The sequence below is a fragment of the Aptenodytes forsteri genome, unplaced genomic scaffold (assembly GCF_000699145.1).
Source record: "Aptenodytes forsteri isolate BGI_AS27 unplaced genomic scaffold, ASM69914v1 Scaffold241, whole genome shotgun sequence".
NCBI lineage: Eukaryota > Metazoa > Chordata > Aves > Sphenisciformes > Spheniscidae > Aptenodytes > Aptenodytes forsteri.
Window position 1 is genome coordinate 2,938,552 of NW_008795252.1, and position 17,471 is coordinate 2,956,022.

General features: G+C 43.7%; 1 protein-coding gene across 1 annotated transcript in view; it reads left to right on the forward strand.

Moving 5' to 3' along the window:
* BPGM (bisphosphoglycerate mutase) overlaps positions 1–14,437 on the forward strand; it is a 15,196-nt gene extending 759 nt beyond the window's left edge. The window contains exons 2-4 of the mRNA XM_009278976.2: positions 900–992; positions 3,433–4,088; positions 14,247–14,437. Of these exons, the coding sequence (XP_009277251.1) occupies positions 3,488–4,088; positions 14,247–14,425 (780 nt within the window). The 5' untranslated portion in view covers positions 900–992; positions 3,433–3,487 and the 3' untranslated portion in view covers positions 14,426–14,437. The remainder of the gene's footprint in view (positions 1–899; positions 993–3,432; positions 4,089–14,246) is intronic.
* The last annotated feature ends 3,034 nt before the right edge of the window (positions 14,438–17,471 follow it).

Genomic DNA, 17,471 nt, shown 5'->3' on the forward strand with positions numbered 1-17,471 from the left:
AGGGGTTGTGCCGGCGCTGCGGGCGGACCCTACGGAGAGGGGTTGTCAGGGCCCGGGGAGACTCCGTGAGTCGGCGGGTGGAGGGGGGGTGCCTGGGCGGGTGTCGGGACCTGGAGCCGGCCGGGTGTGTGTGTGTGTCCCTTGAGTTCGGGGAAGGATGGTGGTGTTGGGGCCCGGGGCAGTTGGGGGCTTCCTGAGGGGGCAGTAGCTGTGAGGCACCTCGTGTGTGTGTGTGAGTTGCTGGGCGCTTTGGGGGAGTTGCTGCCCCGCTCCTGCGCGGCCTGGTGTGTTTGTGTGTGTGTGAGTTGCTGCCCCGCTTCTGGGTAAGCCTCTCCGTTCTTAGGGAAGGCTAAGAGACATAGGTGCCCGGGCATGTTTTATAAAAGGGCTGAGCAGGTGAGCTTGTGCTGGTTGGAGTGAGGAGTCCTGGAAATCACCACCTCTGGCAGTTAGACCTTAAAACTGTGCTTGACTAAAAGCTCTGTGGATGCAAGATGTTATCCTGAGCACCTTGCTCTGTTCTGCTGTGCTGAGCCAGGGCTCTGTATTGCTTCTGTTTTATGCTGGGTCCAGGTCTGCTGTCTGTTTCCTCCATGGTGTCCCAGAGGTTTTGGTAGACTTCTGTGCACTAGAGCTATGGTAATTGCAGTCTAAACAAATCTTGGAGAGCAAATGATATCCTGGGGCATCTGGGAGACAAGAAACTTTCCCTTGTTGGAAATGCAGGAGCTGTGCATTTGCATCTTTTTGGGAGAAGGAAATTAGTAGCTTTCCCAGCCCATCCAAGGGGTGTGTGCTCTATTTTCTTACAGCTCGGAGAGCAAATGATGGTTGGCATAACTATTTGCACTTGTGGTTTCTTTCTGTGTGAGCACTTGGTGTTTATTTTCTTCCTGCAGGTAACTAGCCAAGAGTGTGTGGTGGCCTCTGTATAAAGCAGCTCTTGAATCTGTGCTGAGATTTGTGTAGGTTGTTCCTTTGCCATAGGAAAGGTGAGTAGGATTATTTCCATGTGTTGCTCTTAGGCTTTCTAGCTTAAATGCTTCCATAAGTGGACTGATACTTAAACAACCCTGTGACTGCCAGTCCTTTCTAAGTTTGTTTGAGAATGGTGACTCTGCCTAATCTTTTATATAACTGAACTGGAGTTTATGGTCCCCAGATGATCTTAGGTCTTTGTATCAGTCTTTTTTTTTTTTGTTTTGTTTTTTTTTTTGCCGAAAGTACCCAAGTAAGAACATGTGTGAACAGGTGCATCTCCTCTATTGTTGAGTCTTGTTTTTTTTGTATTGGGTCTTACTTTGGTTTTGTAAATTGTATTATCCACAGGAACAGATTACATAATCAATTAAACTGAACAATGAGGTATCTGCAGAGATAGAGCTTTTTATGGGGCCGTGTTTTGTGTAGTAGTTCATGCTCTGAACACACCGCAATTTTTAATTGTATCTATGGGCTGTTGGAGAAAGCATTTCCATCTAAAGCCAGAGTGATCTATCTGATACTCCTTTTTGTCCTAAACCTGGTATCTTAAAGGATGTAGTTCAGTATTGTATATGATGTGACATAACACCTGAATCCTAACAAGAGTTGATTTCTTTGATTAATGTGCAACTGATTTTTGTGAGTGGAAAAAGTGGAATAAGCAAGGGATTCTGTCTGAGATGCTCCTTGTCATACACAAAATTCAAGCCTCCTTTGCATGAAATCACAGAAGACTCCCTTGTATTTACCAACTGTCTATTGTGTGTCAGACAATACCTCCTGATATTCTGTAAAAATCTGTCAGTCCTCAAAAGCTTTTTAATCCTGAGCTGTACCAGTAGTCAGAAGTTAGAGCTGGGAAGGTGTTGCGTAGTGTCCTTGTGTGATGTAGACTCTCTTCTGTGGGAGTAAAGGAGAACTAAGCTGCTCTTACAGTCAGCATCAAATTACTGAGACTGTTAATGAATTCAGCTTTTCTCTACACTTTTTGAAGGTCTGGTAAAAATGAATGCTGACAGTATGCTGGGTGCTTCCCAAAACCCAGAGTGCATGGGCCTTAACCCATCCTGGTGACCTAATTCAGGGTCACAGTGGGCCTGAATTTGAGACACTTGATGACTTGGAGTGTGATTGAAGCAGCTCCAACTGATTTGAGATGATGGGAGCTCCCATAAGCATCTCTTATGGAAATCTAGTCCAAAGTTGGGTGTGCAGAAATCAGACCTCAGTCTCCCACTGTCCATGGTTTTGAGAGCACCTAATGTTCATTTGAGAATACAGCAGTCCTCCCAGTGCAGAGAGTTGTATTTTTATATTTTTTTCCCCAGCTCTGTTCATTGCTATCTAGTCTGTGACATCTCGGGTCAGAGTGATCAGGTGGGGCTTTCAGAGTTGCAGTGCTGTGTTAGATGGATCTTTCAGGCATCACACAATCTGCTAGAAGATTCTTGGCCACATAGCAAAAGCTTGGGTGAGTGGTCAAAATCCATCTCCCATTGAAGACAATCCAGAGGTGGTGTTGCTTGGTCAATAGGAGCAGAGAAAGGTGCTGTTTGACCTTATGAATGTGTAGCTGTCTGTTATTTAATGAGGACAGAAAATATGCCACTTTTGCCCACTGCAAAAGTAAAAACATTACTGATGCCTGAGAACCTGGCATTGTAATTCATAGACGCAAGAGGGAAAAATGTACTTGAAAGTCAGGAAGGGGATGGAATAATTTGTGAGATCACTTCTGGATTCAGTGAAATGAGGACTCGCTAGTTGTGGATTGCATCCCAGAGTAGCTGTGTTGTAGCACTTCAGCGTGGAGGAATGATGGAGGAGGTGGCCTGGGGAAAAATCAAGCAGAGACTGGCATAATTAGCAGGACAGGATGGGGATGTGAGGAAACAAGTTATGCAGAGTATAGTTATGGTGACATCTCCTTTGAGGAAAGCTAATAAGGCTCTGTGTATTGCCAGTTCCAGTCCTGTGGTCCTTCTCTCCAATTGCTCTGGCTGAGGATCACAGTTGCTATCTGTGCCTGCATTCCCTTGGAGCCAGTGTGGGTCTGGGCAGCTCTTATGAGCTTGGGCTCCATGTCTCACCTCTAATAAGCTCACCAGTGAGATCTGCTTCTCTGGTTGGGAGCCTCTGATGTTGAGTGAGGCTGTGTGTAAGCACTTGAGGGAAATCTGTAGGCAGGAACAGCTTGTACAAATCTGCTATTAATCAATTGGTTAAGTGGGCTAGTTGCAACAAGCTGGGTGGAGGATGGTGCTTTTCCTCCCACATGAGGGTGGGAAGGAATTCAAAGCCAGGAGACCTCAAAGGTAAAACCATACTCAGCAGACACTTGTTTGGTGGTTTTGATTCTGATAGTTGTCTACTCTTGGCTGCCATATTACTACTTGTAATGCATTATCTGTGGTATGTTTGATGTATCTGTCTCATATCTCTGTCCAGATGCATCATTATTAGATGCCAGACCAGTTGTCATCTGTGCTAAGCTGCAACCAAAATGGCTAAGTACAGGCTTGTTCTCTTAAGACATGGGGAAGGAGCCTGGAACAAGGAGAATCGCTTCTGCAGCTGGGTGGACCAGAAGCTGAGCAGTGATGGGATAAGGGAAGCTCAGAACTGTGGCAAACACCTTAAAGCGCTGGGCTTTGAGTTTGACCTCGTCTTCACCTCTGTACTCAGCCGCTCCATCCAGACCGCATGGCTTATCCTGGAAGAGATGGGCCAAGAGTGGGTCCCCATTCAGAGTTCCTGGCGACTGAATGAACGTCACTATGGTGCACTGATCGGTCTCAACAGAGCAGAAATGGCTCTGAATCATGGGGAGGAGCAAGTGAAAATATGGAGGAGAAGCTACGATGTTACCCCACCTCCCATAACTGAATCTCATCCTTACTATGAAGAGATATACAATGATCGCCGGTATAAATGCAGTGATGTCTCTCAGGATAATCTCCCAAAGGCTGAAAGTCTAAAAGATGTGCTTGATAGACTTCTTCCCTATTGGAATGACAAGATAGTGCCAGAACTGAAAAGTGGCAAAATGATCCTTATATCTGCTCATGGTAACAGCAGCAGGGCATTGCTGAAGCATGTGGAAGGTAAGGGTCTTCCTTTTAGCCTTCCCCTCTTCCCCTTACTCAACTGCTTAGAGCTTTACATCTTGTTCTGTAGCATATATTACTTATCTGGGCAACGTAACACTTAACGTCTGTGGTCTCCAAGGAGAGAGTAAAAAGTTGGCCTATTGGAACAGGAATCAAACTGGGGGATGTGCAAGGAGGAGGTAATTAGTTAGGTTAATGTAGTTAAGAGCCAGATGCTTTCCCCTTGTTTCTCACCGCTCATTTTAAACTACTGTATTCAAAGTAACTTTGCGGTTGGTCTAGATAGATGCGAACTCTTCAAGCTCTAACTGTTTTTGGATTTATTCAGCTACTTTGTCAGAAGGGTTGAAGTTATAATCTGTTCATTAAACAAGCGTTGCTATAACACAGCAGAATAAAGTGCTTGTCTTGGCTTGTGGAAGACATTCTTGACTGTTACTGTGGTGGGTCACTTCTGAGGCTTCATTCCTGATAATTCTTTACTTTAAAAAGCTGCTGTGACGGAGTTCTGCAGAGAGTAGGTACTTGCTAAAGCTTATGCAAATACTGCATTATTTCCCAATATAGAAAATGCCTACCAATAAACAGCTAAGTTGGTAGCTTAGCATAAGGTTGCTTATTTATTTGGGACTTGAAAAGGATGTGATTTATCTTTAAGTCGTTGCTAGATTCTTTCCCCTTGCCTCTTCTTTAATGACATGGCTTCTAGTTTAGGTCATCCTAAACTGGAAGATGGACTGTATTAATTTCTTTGTCCGTGGGTGGAGTAGAATTTAGTGATTATACCTCTAGTAGGCTGTATTCATACATGTATAGTTGCAAGTATGCACAGACTGGATTGTGTCCACTCAATTTTTTTAGTTATACAACCCTCTGTTATGTGCCTCTACAGCTCTGACTCTGCTGAGCACTCTTTGCATTCAGGCATGCTGGAACAGTCAGGACAGCTGATGCTGTAGCAGGAGTCAGAAGCCCAGGGAATAAGTATGTACAAGTGGCTTCTGGAACTACAGAGGCTGTGAATTCTGGGGTACAGGTCACTACTTGGATGAAGGAGGAAGGCTGGTTCAGCCAGTTCCACTGATGTGGTCAGGGTGGTTGTCCACGCTGTGTGAAATGATAAAGAATTACAAAAGAGAAAGGGGCAGGGGGATCTGCAACCATGGTGTCTTCCTTGGGGGCCCCCCTCCCCCACAAGAACTGAACCAGTTCCATGAAACCATGCTGGCCAAGCCCTTTGGGGGTGAAATGCTGCAAGCTGACCACAGCTTCAGCAGAAACCCTGGGCTACTTTCTGTGCAGGCATGCCCCAAGGCCAGAGCTGACAGCATCAGTGACTGGTAAAGGTTACTTTAAAGTTAGTATGGCTGGATTCCTTGCTGGCATTGAGATCAGAGAGAACAGTGTAAGTTAGAGCAGCTGCAAAGCTTTTCTTTGGGACAATCTGTTAGGTATAACTCTTCAAGGGCTGCCCACACTCAACCAAAGTAGAATAGAGCTGTGTCTCTTGTCTGTCCTACACTATGCTTTGTCCTTCCCAGCATGTGCTTACATAGGGAAATGTGAGGAATCCTTGGCAGAGGATCTAGTTCTGTTGACCGAGGACTGTCCATCAGCTACCTCAGCTCCCACACAGGAGCAATTGCCAGATACATGCTGGCTCTTCTGCCCTTTATGCAGTGGAGATTTGGATTGCTGCAGAGCTGGCCTGAAGGGTGGCACGAACAGAGCTTTAAGACCCCTGATATTGCAACATGTTTTTTTTGTTTTTTTTTTCTTTTTCCCAGAGCTCCAACCTATATCTAGCTGGATCTAAGAGGTTCCTTGTCTACATTGCTGACTGTCTCTCCCTTTCTTTTCTGAAAGGTTGTGAGTTGTGAGCTGCTCTGGAGCCTTGCTGGAGTTGGACCTGATTCAACAGTGCTTTAAATTTGTCAGTCTACTGCATTTGCAGTAGACTAGCAATTGCTAGTTGTCTCCACGAAATGATCTCCGTGGTACAGTAACGGCTTCATTGCGAAGTTTACACACAAAACTTCATTTGCGAAGTTTACATACCACACTAACGTCAAGGTCAATGTTCTAAAAACAAACCTCACAAGCGAGACAACTAGCAATTGCAGTAACAATGTATGGTCCATCTGTAAATTTTGGTGCATTGTCGTTGATATCCTGAATCTGAATTTATTATCAAAGTGCAGGATATCACAAAACCCACTGTGAGGTGGGCTTTGTTTTTGTGGACTGTTTTGGACAAGTTTAGTGTGTCCTGCACTTGAGTGGAAGTTTCTAGGCCCCTCTATCTTAGCTGGAGCCATGTTTTTGGCATTTAGAAAATAGGGCTCCAAATGCCTCAAGCAGCAATCCTACATGACTGCTTGGATGTCTTAGTCATAGCGATAACTTAATCCTGGAAGCTGTAGCTTGGAAACTTGAAATGGCAGTAAAGATGAATGTTTTAATTCAGTTTGACCTGATGAAATGATTCTAATTGTTTCAGTGTGAAATTTAATGTCTTTTCTGAAAGACTTCAGGGTATCCTTGAAGTTACTATTTCAAGGAGGTATTTTTTTGAAACAGGCCTGCAGTTCTCTGAATCTGAATTTTTTTCCTTGTTAGGAGTAATTGGTAAAGAGCTTGAAATGTGGATCTGCTTTCTACTTGCACACAAAAATCATCAAAGCAAAAGAATGTCAGGCTAACAAGGCTTTGATTGTGGGTTTGAATTTCTTGTTTTCTCAGTGCTCAGAGTGAACCTCATTAAGGTATATGAAATGTCTGCAGGCTCTGTCATGGTTTGCTTATGACAACTTAAAAAGTGAAATCCCACTAGTCTTTCTGAAAACAGTATTTAACACAAACTGGACCATACTCTTGTATGCACTTGGAGATCAGAAACAGCAGCTTCTTGGAGAGCTTGCTCTTCTGTCCCAGTAGGCTGAGTGACATTTCTCCCAGAGGGTGCTGCTGAAGATCTCAGTGCTGTGAGCTGTTGGTGTCCGGTGGGAATGCTGGGCTGTGTTCCTTCTAGGTAATTCCTATGAATTTGATAAATGCCACCAAGGACAAGTGCAGCTGTTTTGTGCAATCCTGTCACAGATACAATGTTGGCATCAAACTTTTAAATCTTTGTAACCGAGCTTGTCCAGTCCTTTCAGAGCACTTACTCTTTGCATCATCTTCAGGTGATGTATGTGATGATGCTAGGAATCATTGGCACAACTAAAAATTAGCAGAGCAAGAGGACAGTTTTCATTATATGTTGTTAGGGTTGGAAAGGCTCTCTAAAAGTAACATTTTCTTCTTCAGGCAGCAGTCTTGTGCTTGCTGGTGGAAGTGTCTTGTTATAACTTAGCAACTGTTTTGTTCTGTGACACCTATTGGTGTCATGACCTGTAACTCAGAATTTTAGACAGGCCATACTTTTCCTTTCATGGTATACCATCTCTGATGCACTGAAAAGCAATGGCAACAAGATGTTAAGGAGGAGGGTATCTAAAGTAACCATATCAGACTTGTTTGATAGATTTTACATTGGATGCTGAAACATCATATTGATTATGAAAGCATCAGTTGCTAAAATCTGCTAAATAAGCATCCTAGATGCACAAGATCTACTTACAGGTGATTTTTCCCAATACTTTCAAGGAGAAATAGTTTGCTTTCATCTTGAGATGATGATACTTCAGATTGAGACCCTCTTAGCAGTGTTGGATTGTGAAGGCAACATTAGTATAATAGTTGTGACCAGCTTGCCCTGTGTCTGTTGAAGTACTAATTGGAGACCAAGTCTAATGGACTAATTTTCCAGGTGACTGGCAGGATTGATGGGCTGTCTCATCTTCTTTCTTCCTTCCTGACCATTTAACCCTGAGGACTGGTGTTAAGTACCTCAAGACAGGGTCTTGTGGAAGGTCGGATTCTAGAATTTTCTCCCTGTTGAAAGGTTGCCATCTCTTGGATATGGTGTGGTGGTCACTGAGCCTTGTCATGCTCAGGGTAAAAAATGGAGGGGAGGAGTTACCTGGTCTGTTGAAGAAAGATGCAGATGTTGCATGGATTGGGCTTGTCTAGTTATGGTCACAGAGCTGGGACAGAGCTCTGGAACTGGGCTTGCAGGCAGAACATGGTGACTGGGAAGGCCTGATGCTGGTCTTGCCAGTTGGTGACCAGGGAGAGCAGTGCCCTCAAGGATTTTACTTTTTTGCATTACTGTGAGTGTGATACTTGTGCAGTTACATTTACATGCTGGAGCTATACATTGTGAGTCCTGGTGTGGATTGTATGTTGAGGACTACTTAATAAAATTATTTTACTGATTTTGCTGCTTGACCTTAAGGAAATACTACTTATGTGATGGTGGTGTCTGAGGGCGGTTACAGAAACCAGCTTGAGGTCTAACAACTCACTCCTGCTGAAACGAGATGATCTTGCACGCCCCATCATTCATCCCAGTCTTTGCTCTGTGCTTCTGCTGCTTATTTCTTGGGAGCTCGTTGGGCCTTTTTGCAACTTAACTTTGCCTGTAAACTGACAAGAATCAGCAAGGAGTGGGTAGTTTTCTGTCATGGTGGTGGTTTGAATCAGCTCAGGGAAGGGGGTGGCAAGTATCTGATGATAGTGCAAAAGGGCTGGAACAGCCTGACCAGGAGCTGCAGCTGGGACAGAAAGGTTTCAGACATGAGTTGTTAGTGACTGGTTTCCACAAACTTGGGCTTGAGGGACTCTTAATAACACTTCAGCCAGGGATGGAGACCTTTTGCCAGAGCTCTGTCCAAGGGCAGTATGTATGCTGGTAGGCTCCAGAGTTGCATGTTCAGAGAACTCTTATTTGTTAGTGTTGCCTTGAGTTCCTGGTGGTGGTAGTGCAGCCTGGGTCTCTACTCAAGACTTTGGGTACTTTCTCACCTAATGCCATAGTTGACAGCTAGTGCTGGTAGTAGCAAATCTCATGCCTCTTTCAGCCTATGTAATCTTGGACTGCTTGAGGAGTGTAAGGCAGGCTGGATTTCTCTACTGCATGGGAATATGATAGATTCATGGTTTGCATTCCTATACTGTCTCGTATTGGGATGGCCTCAGTAATGACCACAGTCAAAGTCAGACTGTGATCAGGAGCTGTTTATATAATGACATTGTATTGGGTCTGGCTGAGATGGAGTTAATTTTCCTTCATAGTGCTGTGCTTTATATTAGTAGCTAGAAAGGTGTTGATAATACACTAGTGTTTTGGCTACTGCTGAGCAGTGCTTGCACAGCATCAAGGCTGTCTCCAACATTTCCCTCCCTCACCCCGTAGGCTGGGGGTGGGCAGGATCTTGGGAGGGGACATAGCCAGGACAGCTGACCCCAACTGACCAAAGGGATATTCCATACCATATGACATCTGCTCACCAATAAATGCTGAGAGAAAGGAGGAAGGGGGGGCATTGATTATTATGGCATTTGTCTTCCAGAGCAACTGCTATGCATACTGAAGCCCTACTTCCTGGGAAGTGGCTGGACAGCACCTGCTGATGGGAAGTAGAGAAGAAATCTTTTGTTTTCCTTTGCTTCTGCAAAGAAGTGGCATGCTGGGTGCCAAAAAGGACTGGTGGGTTGACCTTGGCTGGATGCCAGGTGCTCACCAAGCTGCTCTATCACTCCCTTCCTCCACAGGACAGCGGGGGGAGAAAATAAGATGGAAAAACTCATGGGTCAGGATAAAGGTAGTCTAATAAAGCACAAGCAAAGGCTGCCTGCAGAAGAAAAGGAAAACGAAACACCTTCCCCCCACCCCTTCCTTCTTCCTGAGCTCAACTTCACTCCTGATTTCTCTACTTCCTCCCTCCTGCCCAGTGCTGCAGGGGGATGGGGAATGGGTGTTGCAGGCAGTTCATCACATGTCTCTGCTGTTTCTCCTCACACTCTTCTCCTGCTCCAGTGTGGGGTCCTTCCCACAGGAGACAGTCCTCCACAAACTTTTCCAATGTGAGTCCTTCCCACAGGCTACAGTTCTTCATGAACTGCTCCAGTGTGGGTCCTTTCCACGGGTTGCAGTCCTTCGGCAACAGACTGCTCCAGCGTGGGCTCCTCTCTCCATGGGGTCACAAGTCCTGCCAGGAGCCTGCTCCAGCATGGGCTCTCCGTGGGGTCACGGCCTCCTTTGGGCATCCACCTGCTCCGGCGTGGGGTCCTCCACGGGCTGCAGGTGGATATCTGCCCCACCATGGACCTCCATTCCTCTGGTGGCTGCTGCACAGCAGGTTTTTTCCCCCTTCTTAAATAAGTTATCTCAGAGGTGCTACCACCATTGCTGATTGGCTTGGCTGTGCTCAGGAGTGTGTCTGTCTTGCTGCTGGCTGGCATTGGCTCTATCGGACATGGGGGGAGCTTCTCGCAGAAACTACCCCTGTAGCCCCCCGGCTACCAAAGCCTTGCCATGCAAACCCAATACAGACATAGAAAATCTTGGCAGACATAAGGGTGAAACAGATGTAGATAATATGGTGCAGCCATGGTTGTAGCCCACCCATCTTCTTCCTTCTTTCCTTAAAATCTGCTCAGTGAGCTAACATTCTGTAAAGATTAATAGCCAGATTCTAACACTGGCTACTGCTGCAGCCACTAGCACTGTGCCCACTTCCCTTCTCTACCCTACTGAAGCTAGGTCCTCTGCCAGCCTGCAGGGAGGGCAGAATCTGGCCCTGAATATTTAACTTCTTAGGCTAAAGCTTCAGTATTTTCATTAAGCTTGTGGGAAGGATGCTATGACCTGACTTGGATCTCAATTACAAAGCAGCAGTTCTAGAACAAGTCCATGTGGCTGAATTTATGCATATGATCTTGTGTGTTTTGTTGGCTGAATCATCTGGCCTCAGGTTGACAGGTAGTTGACATGCAGGGGAAGAGGGGTGTAGCTATTCTCAATAGTTGTTGTGGTTTTTGTGTTGCTCTGACCATAGGAACAGAAGGAAGGAGTTTGGTAAGAACAGGTGAGAGGGAAGGAGAAGCTGAGCCAGCCCTTGTAGAAGTTGGCTGTAGGTGCTCAAAATCAAGCCCAATGGCGTTTGCCTCTGTAGGACTCTTCAGGGTGCAAGTATTTCAAAGCACGTCATGGGCTACCAGGTAAAGGTGACTTCTTAAGCTTGCACAGAGATATTACTGGTCTTTGTGTTTGATCACCCAGTTGTTAAATGGAGCATAAGTGAGCAGGGAAAGAATTCTGAATGTGATTTTGAAAGATCTTTTTCGTAATAAGCGCTGTACCAAATTCTTAGAATGTTCATGTACCTAACTGCTTCCTGCTATACAGTTGCTATTAAGGAACAACGTTTAACGTGCTCACGAGAGAGAACATGGGAGATGTCCACTTGAGGAATGTTGTTGCCCAGTCAGCATTTTATCTGGGGTCCTGAGGAAGACATCCTGAGTACTTCAGTAATGTCTGTGGGTTCTCATGACTGTAAATAGGTAGGACCTTAGTTTTAAACCGTCTCGGGGAAAGACTGCTTCCAGCAGCACAGTACCCTTCAGCAGTGCCGAGACCCAGGCTTTAGTATTATACTGGAGGGAAGAGTGTTGCTTCTTCAATGGTCGTTTCCCATTGCACAGCAGTTGAGTCCTTGCTGTGATTTCACCCTTCTTCCCTGTGAGATAGGGTGGGGTTGTGACACAGGCCAGCTCAGATGAAGTGCAAGAAAAGGTCACTTGGCTATAGTTACAGCACATGAAGTAACTGGATAGCAGTTAGCTTGTGCTTGCAATGTCCGGAGTGTAAGATGTGATCTCTTTACTGTTCTCCTAGCCTGCTGGGTGGGGAGTGTTCTCTGTGCATTTTGCCTGCAACTGAAGAGCTTGTGTGACAAGTCTGATCAGCATCTTGCTTCCCAAAGAACAGAAATACTATACAAATACAGTAACAGTGCTGAAATAAAGCAACAGGACACTTGTTTCTTTAGGATTTTTGTCTGACTTCAACTTGCAGTTCCAGCCTTCTGGCTGTGAGGCAACACTTCCGTATGAGGAAAAATCTTGAGGAGAAAGCCAACATGCTTGCTGCAGCTTCTTTATCCTAGACTGCGCTGTTTTGCTTTGTAAATCAATACTAGTTGACATTAGTGTGGTCACTGTGTTCCTTAAAAACAGTAAAATGTGTTTCTGAATCCATGTAGCTACAGCTATTTTGTTTTATCCATCTTTAGAGGAAACCTTTAAATATCCTGGCTGCTGACCACATTATGTGGTTTGCCTAAGTTCTCCTGCATGAGTTCATCTCCTCTGTGTATATCTGAATGGTTTAGTCTGGGAGACTGAATTTGAGAGGTGGGCAGAACACTTCCTAGGGCCAGATTCTCAGTGGATACATGGTGACATGTATGTTGTTAAAAAACTAATATGTTTAAGAATCCTCGAAATAAGAGCTCGGGCAGCTTGGCTGCTTGTTTTGCAAACCAAAGTCCTTGAGAATAGCACTTGTGCCTGGTAAATGGACTCAGTATTTTTCCCATTGATTTTGGTGTGGTTTTAAAATTTTAGATGCTCCTTGAGTGGTTTTCTGTAGGTCTGTGATACTGCTGCCTACAACAGGTGAATTACTTATCCCTTGTATACAGAGATTGCTTAAACTGGCAGAGTATGCCTTTTTTAATGGGCTGATGGCTCAGTATGTGACAGGGTGTGAGCCTCTTGCAAGGGTTTGTCTGTTTCTTTTGCTCCATGCTCTTCTGAAATTTAGGCTCATCTACAAGTGAACTAAGTACTTAGCCCGATCAAAACAATAGTTCGCTGCAAAAGTTGCATGCTTGTGTAGTCTCCGAGCAGGGGCATAAAATGATTCTCACCTCATGATTAGTTCTGTTTTTTCTGACCTGTTGTCATCCCACTGTTGCTGAGTGGCTTGACTTTGTGGGTTTTCCTGCTGATATGATATGTTGGCTCTGCTTTTCTAGTTAATGTGAAAATTACTGGTAAACTTGCACCCATATGTTCTGAGAACCATCTGTTTTGTCAGCTGCTCAAGAGGGTGTTTTCTTCATGCACCTTGGTCTAGTTTATGTGGTGTCATCGTTTTAGAAGCTTGATTGTATGCATTTTCTAAGCATCAATTACATGAAGCTGTCCTGCTTTACAACAGTAAGCTGCTTCTGTGACCTCAGTGCTTCTAAAAAGGGGAGAAAAAAGAAATATTGACATTCCCCATGAAACTAGCTTTCTTTTGCCTGAAATTTTTGAGGATTCTCTTTGCAGTCACTGCTTCTTAATGCAACTATTTAGACCTTGTGTGGAAACTTTACTAGGAGGTTTGGTCTCAAAATTCACTTGAATGCTTTGGATACTTGTATGTTTGATGTAAAAATAACCAGCAATTTCATTGAAATTAGAGCCCCAGAATATTTTAATTAAGCACAGCTAAGTGAAATAAATTTTCTCCCCAGGTACACGTTATTTTAGTGAAGTGGAAAAATACTGGAAAATGCTCCAAGTTGTATAAGTTGACTTTCTCCCTTCTTTTCTTCCCCTCTTCCTCATTTGAAAGTGGAAATGAATATCCTGTATGCAGTAATTCTGAGAATAGTATTGTAGGCAAGATGCTATAAACTTGCTTTTGAGAAATCAGGTGTGAGCAAACACATCCTTACACTGGAAGAATTAAATCCTGATTTTTAAGACGGCTTGTGTGAGAAGCTTTGCATAGAGAATTTAAGAGAAACATTAACCTTGGTATCATGCCTTTTTAAAGAGGCTGTTTGTATTGGTTGCTTAGCAGAGGTTGTTTCATGTTGGAGTAGCACTTGTGGAGTCTGGTCTTTTGTGATGCATGAGTTGGGAAGATAGGGAGGAGAACCTATTGTCCTCAATGTCCTGTGTTAAAGGAAAGGTATAGTCTCCAGGGTAATCTCTTCCTGTTTATTTCACATGTGTAGATTGAAAAATGAAGAAACTGTCTTCACCTTGATGGCAATTCCCTCCTTCAGCTGTTCCTAAAGCACTTACTAAGCTGTGGTGTAGCTGGGAATTGACCCTTGAGTAGCTGGTGTTTTTGATGGAGGCTGGAACATGTCCTTGACTGTTTCAAGACTAGACAATCTCAGAAATAAGGCTGAGCTAGACAGACAATTAGGAAGTTGTTCACTAAGTGTAACTCTGTTTTCTTTTTTTTTTCTTTGGCAGGCATCTCCGATGAGGACATCATCAATGTTACTCTCCCCACTGGTGTGCCCATACTTCTTGAACTTGATGAGAATCTGCACCCCCTGGGCCCTCACAAGTTTCTGGGTGACCAAGAAGCTATCCAAGCTGCCATCAAAAAAGTGGAAGATCAAGGGAAAGTAAAATCTGCTGAGAAGTAAAATCCCACTAACACAGCTGTTTTCAAAGTGTGGTAATAAGTGATGATTTATATATAACTGCTAGGTTGCACTGTGTGAAAGTCTCAATTTCAAGCACTAAATAATTGGAAGGGACAGTTGTTGAGTCTCAGGTTGGTAGATTAACCCTCTGCCTTTCAAAAACTGGAATTTAAATCTCAGTATGAGGTTATGGATACTGAAAAAAGAAATCGGGAGATCATTCAGGTAGTGGAAACTTGCAGGGCAGTCTGCCCCAGATCTAGGATTGAGAGTGGCCCAGTACAGAAATAAAGGGATATGTTATTGGTGTCTACCAATAATCAGTCCTGATCTATTAAGGGGAAAAGCACCAGCTTACTGGACTAATTAAGTCCAAGTTGTTACAGGCACTAAAACTTTCTCACTGATAAAATGGCACCAGGTAAGAGTTATCCAGTATCATTCTTCTGTGTCAATGGCTGTGACAATTTGTTCTGTATGGAATTCCTTCAGTCTTTCAGAACACTTTCAGCTGTACAACTCTTTGCCTTTTATTTTGAGTCTCCCAAGGCCAGTTCACAGTCCAGAGGAGAATTTTGTAGAGCTGTTCAGACTGTTACAGTTACCGTAGCTGTCTTTTGTTACACTGTATTCCAGTTCTTAAGGAATCTAGAAGGAATCCCTTTTCCTCCACCATCTTTGCAAAGCCTAGCATGACTGCATTTTGCTGGCTTGCAATAAGAGGATTTAACTCGCTTTAGTCCACAACCTAAGCACAAACATTTCCTGCTCAATGTTTAAATTATCACTTAGCTCTTACTGACTGACCTGAATAGCTTTGAAACACTTAAGTAACATGTACTAGAGGTTTGATCATCTCTTAATCATTAGAATAATTCCTGTTTACCTCAGTAAAACTGGATATAGGAAAATCCCCTTCCAAGCTTTCCTGAGTTGCAAAGATCTCTTGATAAATATGTTCCACGGTAATATTACTGTGGCATTCTCTGTATCAATTTCTCTGGAGGGCTGGAAGAGATGCATAAGGCATGTAAGATATGTTACTTGGGTGCAGCTCATTCAGCCATCACACTGGTAGGGAAGGATATTCTGCCATGCCTGAAAAGTGTTCTATAAAACTCCCCTCACAATCATAGCTTGATTCCTGCTGAGAGTGGCCTATGCTGTTGTGTTTGGCACTAAATTTGAACAGTTCACACTGGTTGGGCATAGTGCAGCATGTATGGCAGTTTGATGTTCTCTTTATGTACACAAGCACCAGGATAATTCCACTTTTGAAGACTTGCTCTAATCTTACTTGCAAATATGAAACTTAAATAAATTTACATCTGACCCAGTGTCTCAACACCTGAGCATCTGGATTCTGACCTCAGTTACCAACATGGGTGGCACTTGTGTATGTACTGTTTGAGCTGAATGTGTTCTCAGCATGGCCCAGCTACAAATGTCAGAAGTTAATGAGAAATCCCTTGGTGTGATGATAGTATAAACTTTTAAAACCCTAGTGTAGCTGCTTCTTTGCAGTGAGCAGCTCTGTAGCTCATTTCATAAGTGTTGAGAGGATGTTTTTTCCTTTGAGGAGAGCAGTGTGACAGTGTGGTGTGCCTCTAACAGTCTCCCTGCTATATGGAGGTAGACTTTCCAGGTCTGATGCTGGCTCACATTAGTGTAGTACATACTCCATAAAAGATCTCTTGCTAGATGGTAGTTTCTCTTGCATGAATGATGCTTGGGCTTCTCTTTGATTTTGTTTTTGTAGCCCTTGCAGTAGGAACAAAGTTAATGTTTCTCTTGTAAACATAAAGCTGGTAGGCTTCCTCTTTCTTTGTACAGGCAAGGATATTTCAGTGTTTTTTCTCTGAAATACTATTAGCAGCTTCCCTGCTACTCTATTTGACATTCCTTTCTGGGTTTTTAGTTTTCTGTGCATAGAGTAACTTGGAATCTTAGTTGATACTTTACAAGTCTGTGTTACGGAATAAGGTTGTTGATCAGCAAATGTTAACCTGTCAATGCCCTGAGGAGGGCCACTGGCACTCAATTGATTAGATTCTTCCCCAAACACTCAATAATGTGTGAAGTTCAGTAGCAAGTAAAAATTACTGTAGACTTATTAACAAGGCAAGCAGAGCCACCTGTTGTCAGTGGAAACTGCAGGCATCCAGATATGTGGGCTTACAGGCCTTGGCTATCAGTGTTCATAACCCTTTGGTATTGTGGTATTGTAATGTAGAACTTCTTCAGGACTTGAGATGCAGCTGGAATGTACTTGGAAACAAACCCAGCTGAACTGGGAGATATGCTCTCTCCTTCCCTTCTCTTAGAGTTCATGATCTCTTCTGGGGATGGAGTGGGGAATGGAAAGGTGGATGAGTAAATGTAGAGAGCATTAATATTTCTTCTTGCAGCTGAATGGATGAAATTGACTGAAAACAGCCTTTCAAAGAGTCATGGAAAGTAAGAAAAGAAGAACAGTGTGATGTTTTCAGGTGGCACTGTTTCTACAGTGACAGTGCCCTGGGAAGTTTGACTTCGTTTGCTTTGGTTGTGACTCCAAAGTGATGACAGGATTTTACATGTACATCTGGCAGCAATACTACCTCGTAAAAGTATCAACTGGGGATTTAATTGTGCTCTTTAAGATTACTTTAACACCTTGCAATGCTTGCTTCTGAAGAGCCTTTTAATTAAATTCCTGATTCATAAAATGTATATATTGAACAGAAACCAACTTCAATCAACAGTGGCATAAGGATGCCTGATCTTCAGGCATAGCTACATTACAGGGAGAAATGAGAATCTTGCTGGTGGCTTTAGAAATGAGTGGTTGGAAAATGCTTTCCCCATGTTTGAGTATGCCTCAAAGTCCTATAAGGTAACTGGTGTTTCTACAGTTGACATTATGGATGTGGTTGATTTGGTTTGTTTATGCATTTTTAACTTGTGGTTCAGTAGCAGTAATAGCTCTAGAATCCTCTTGAAAACCTTTGTAAATATGGTGGAGCTGGCAGGTTCTTTGTAACTCAATAAATTCACCTGAAATAGA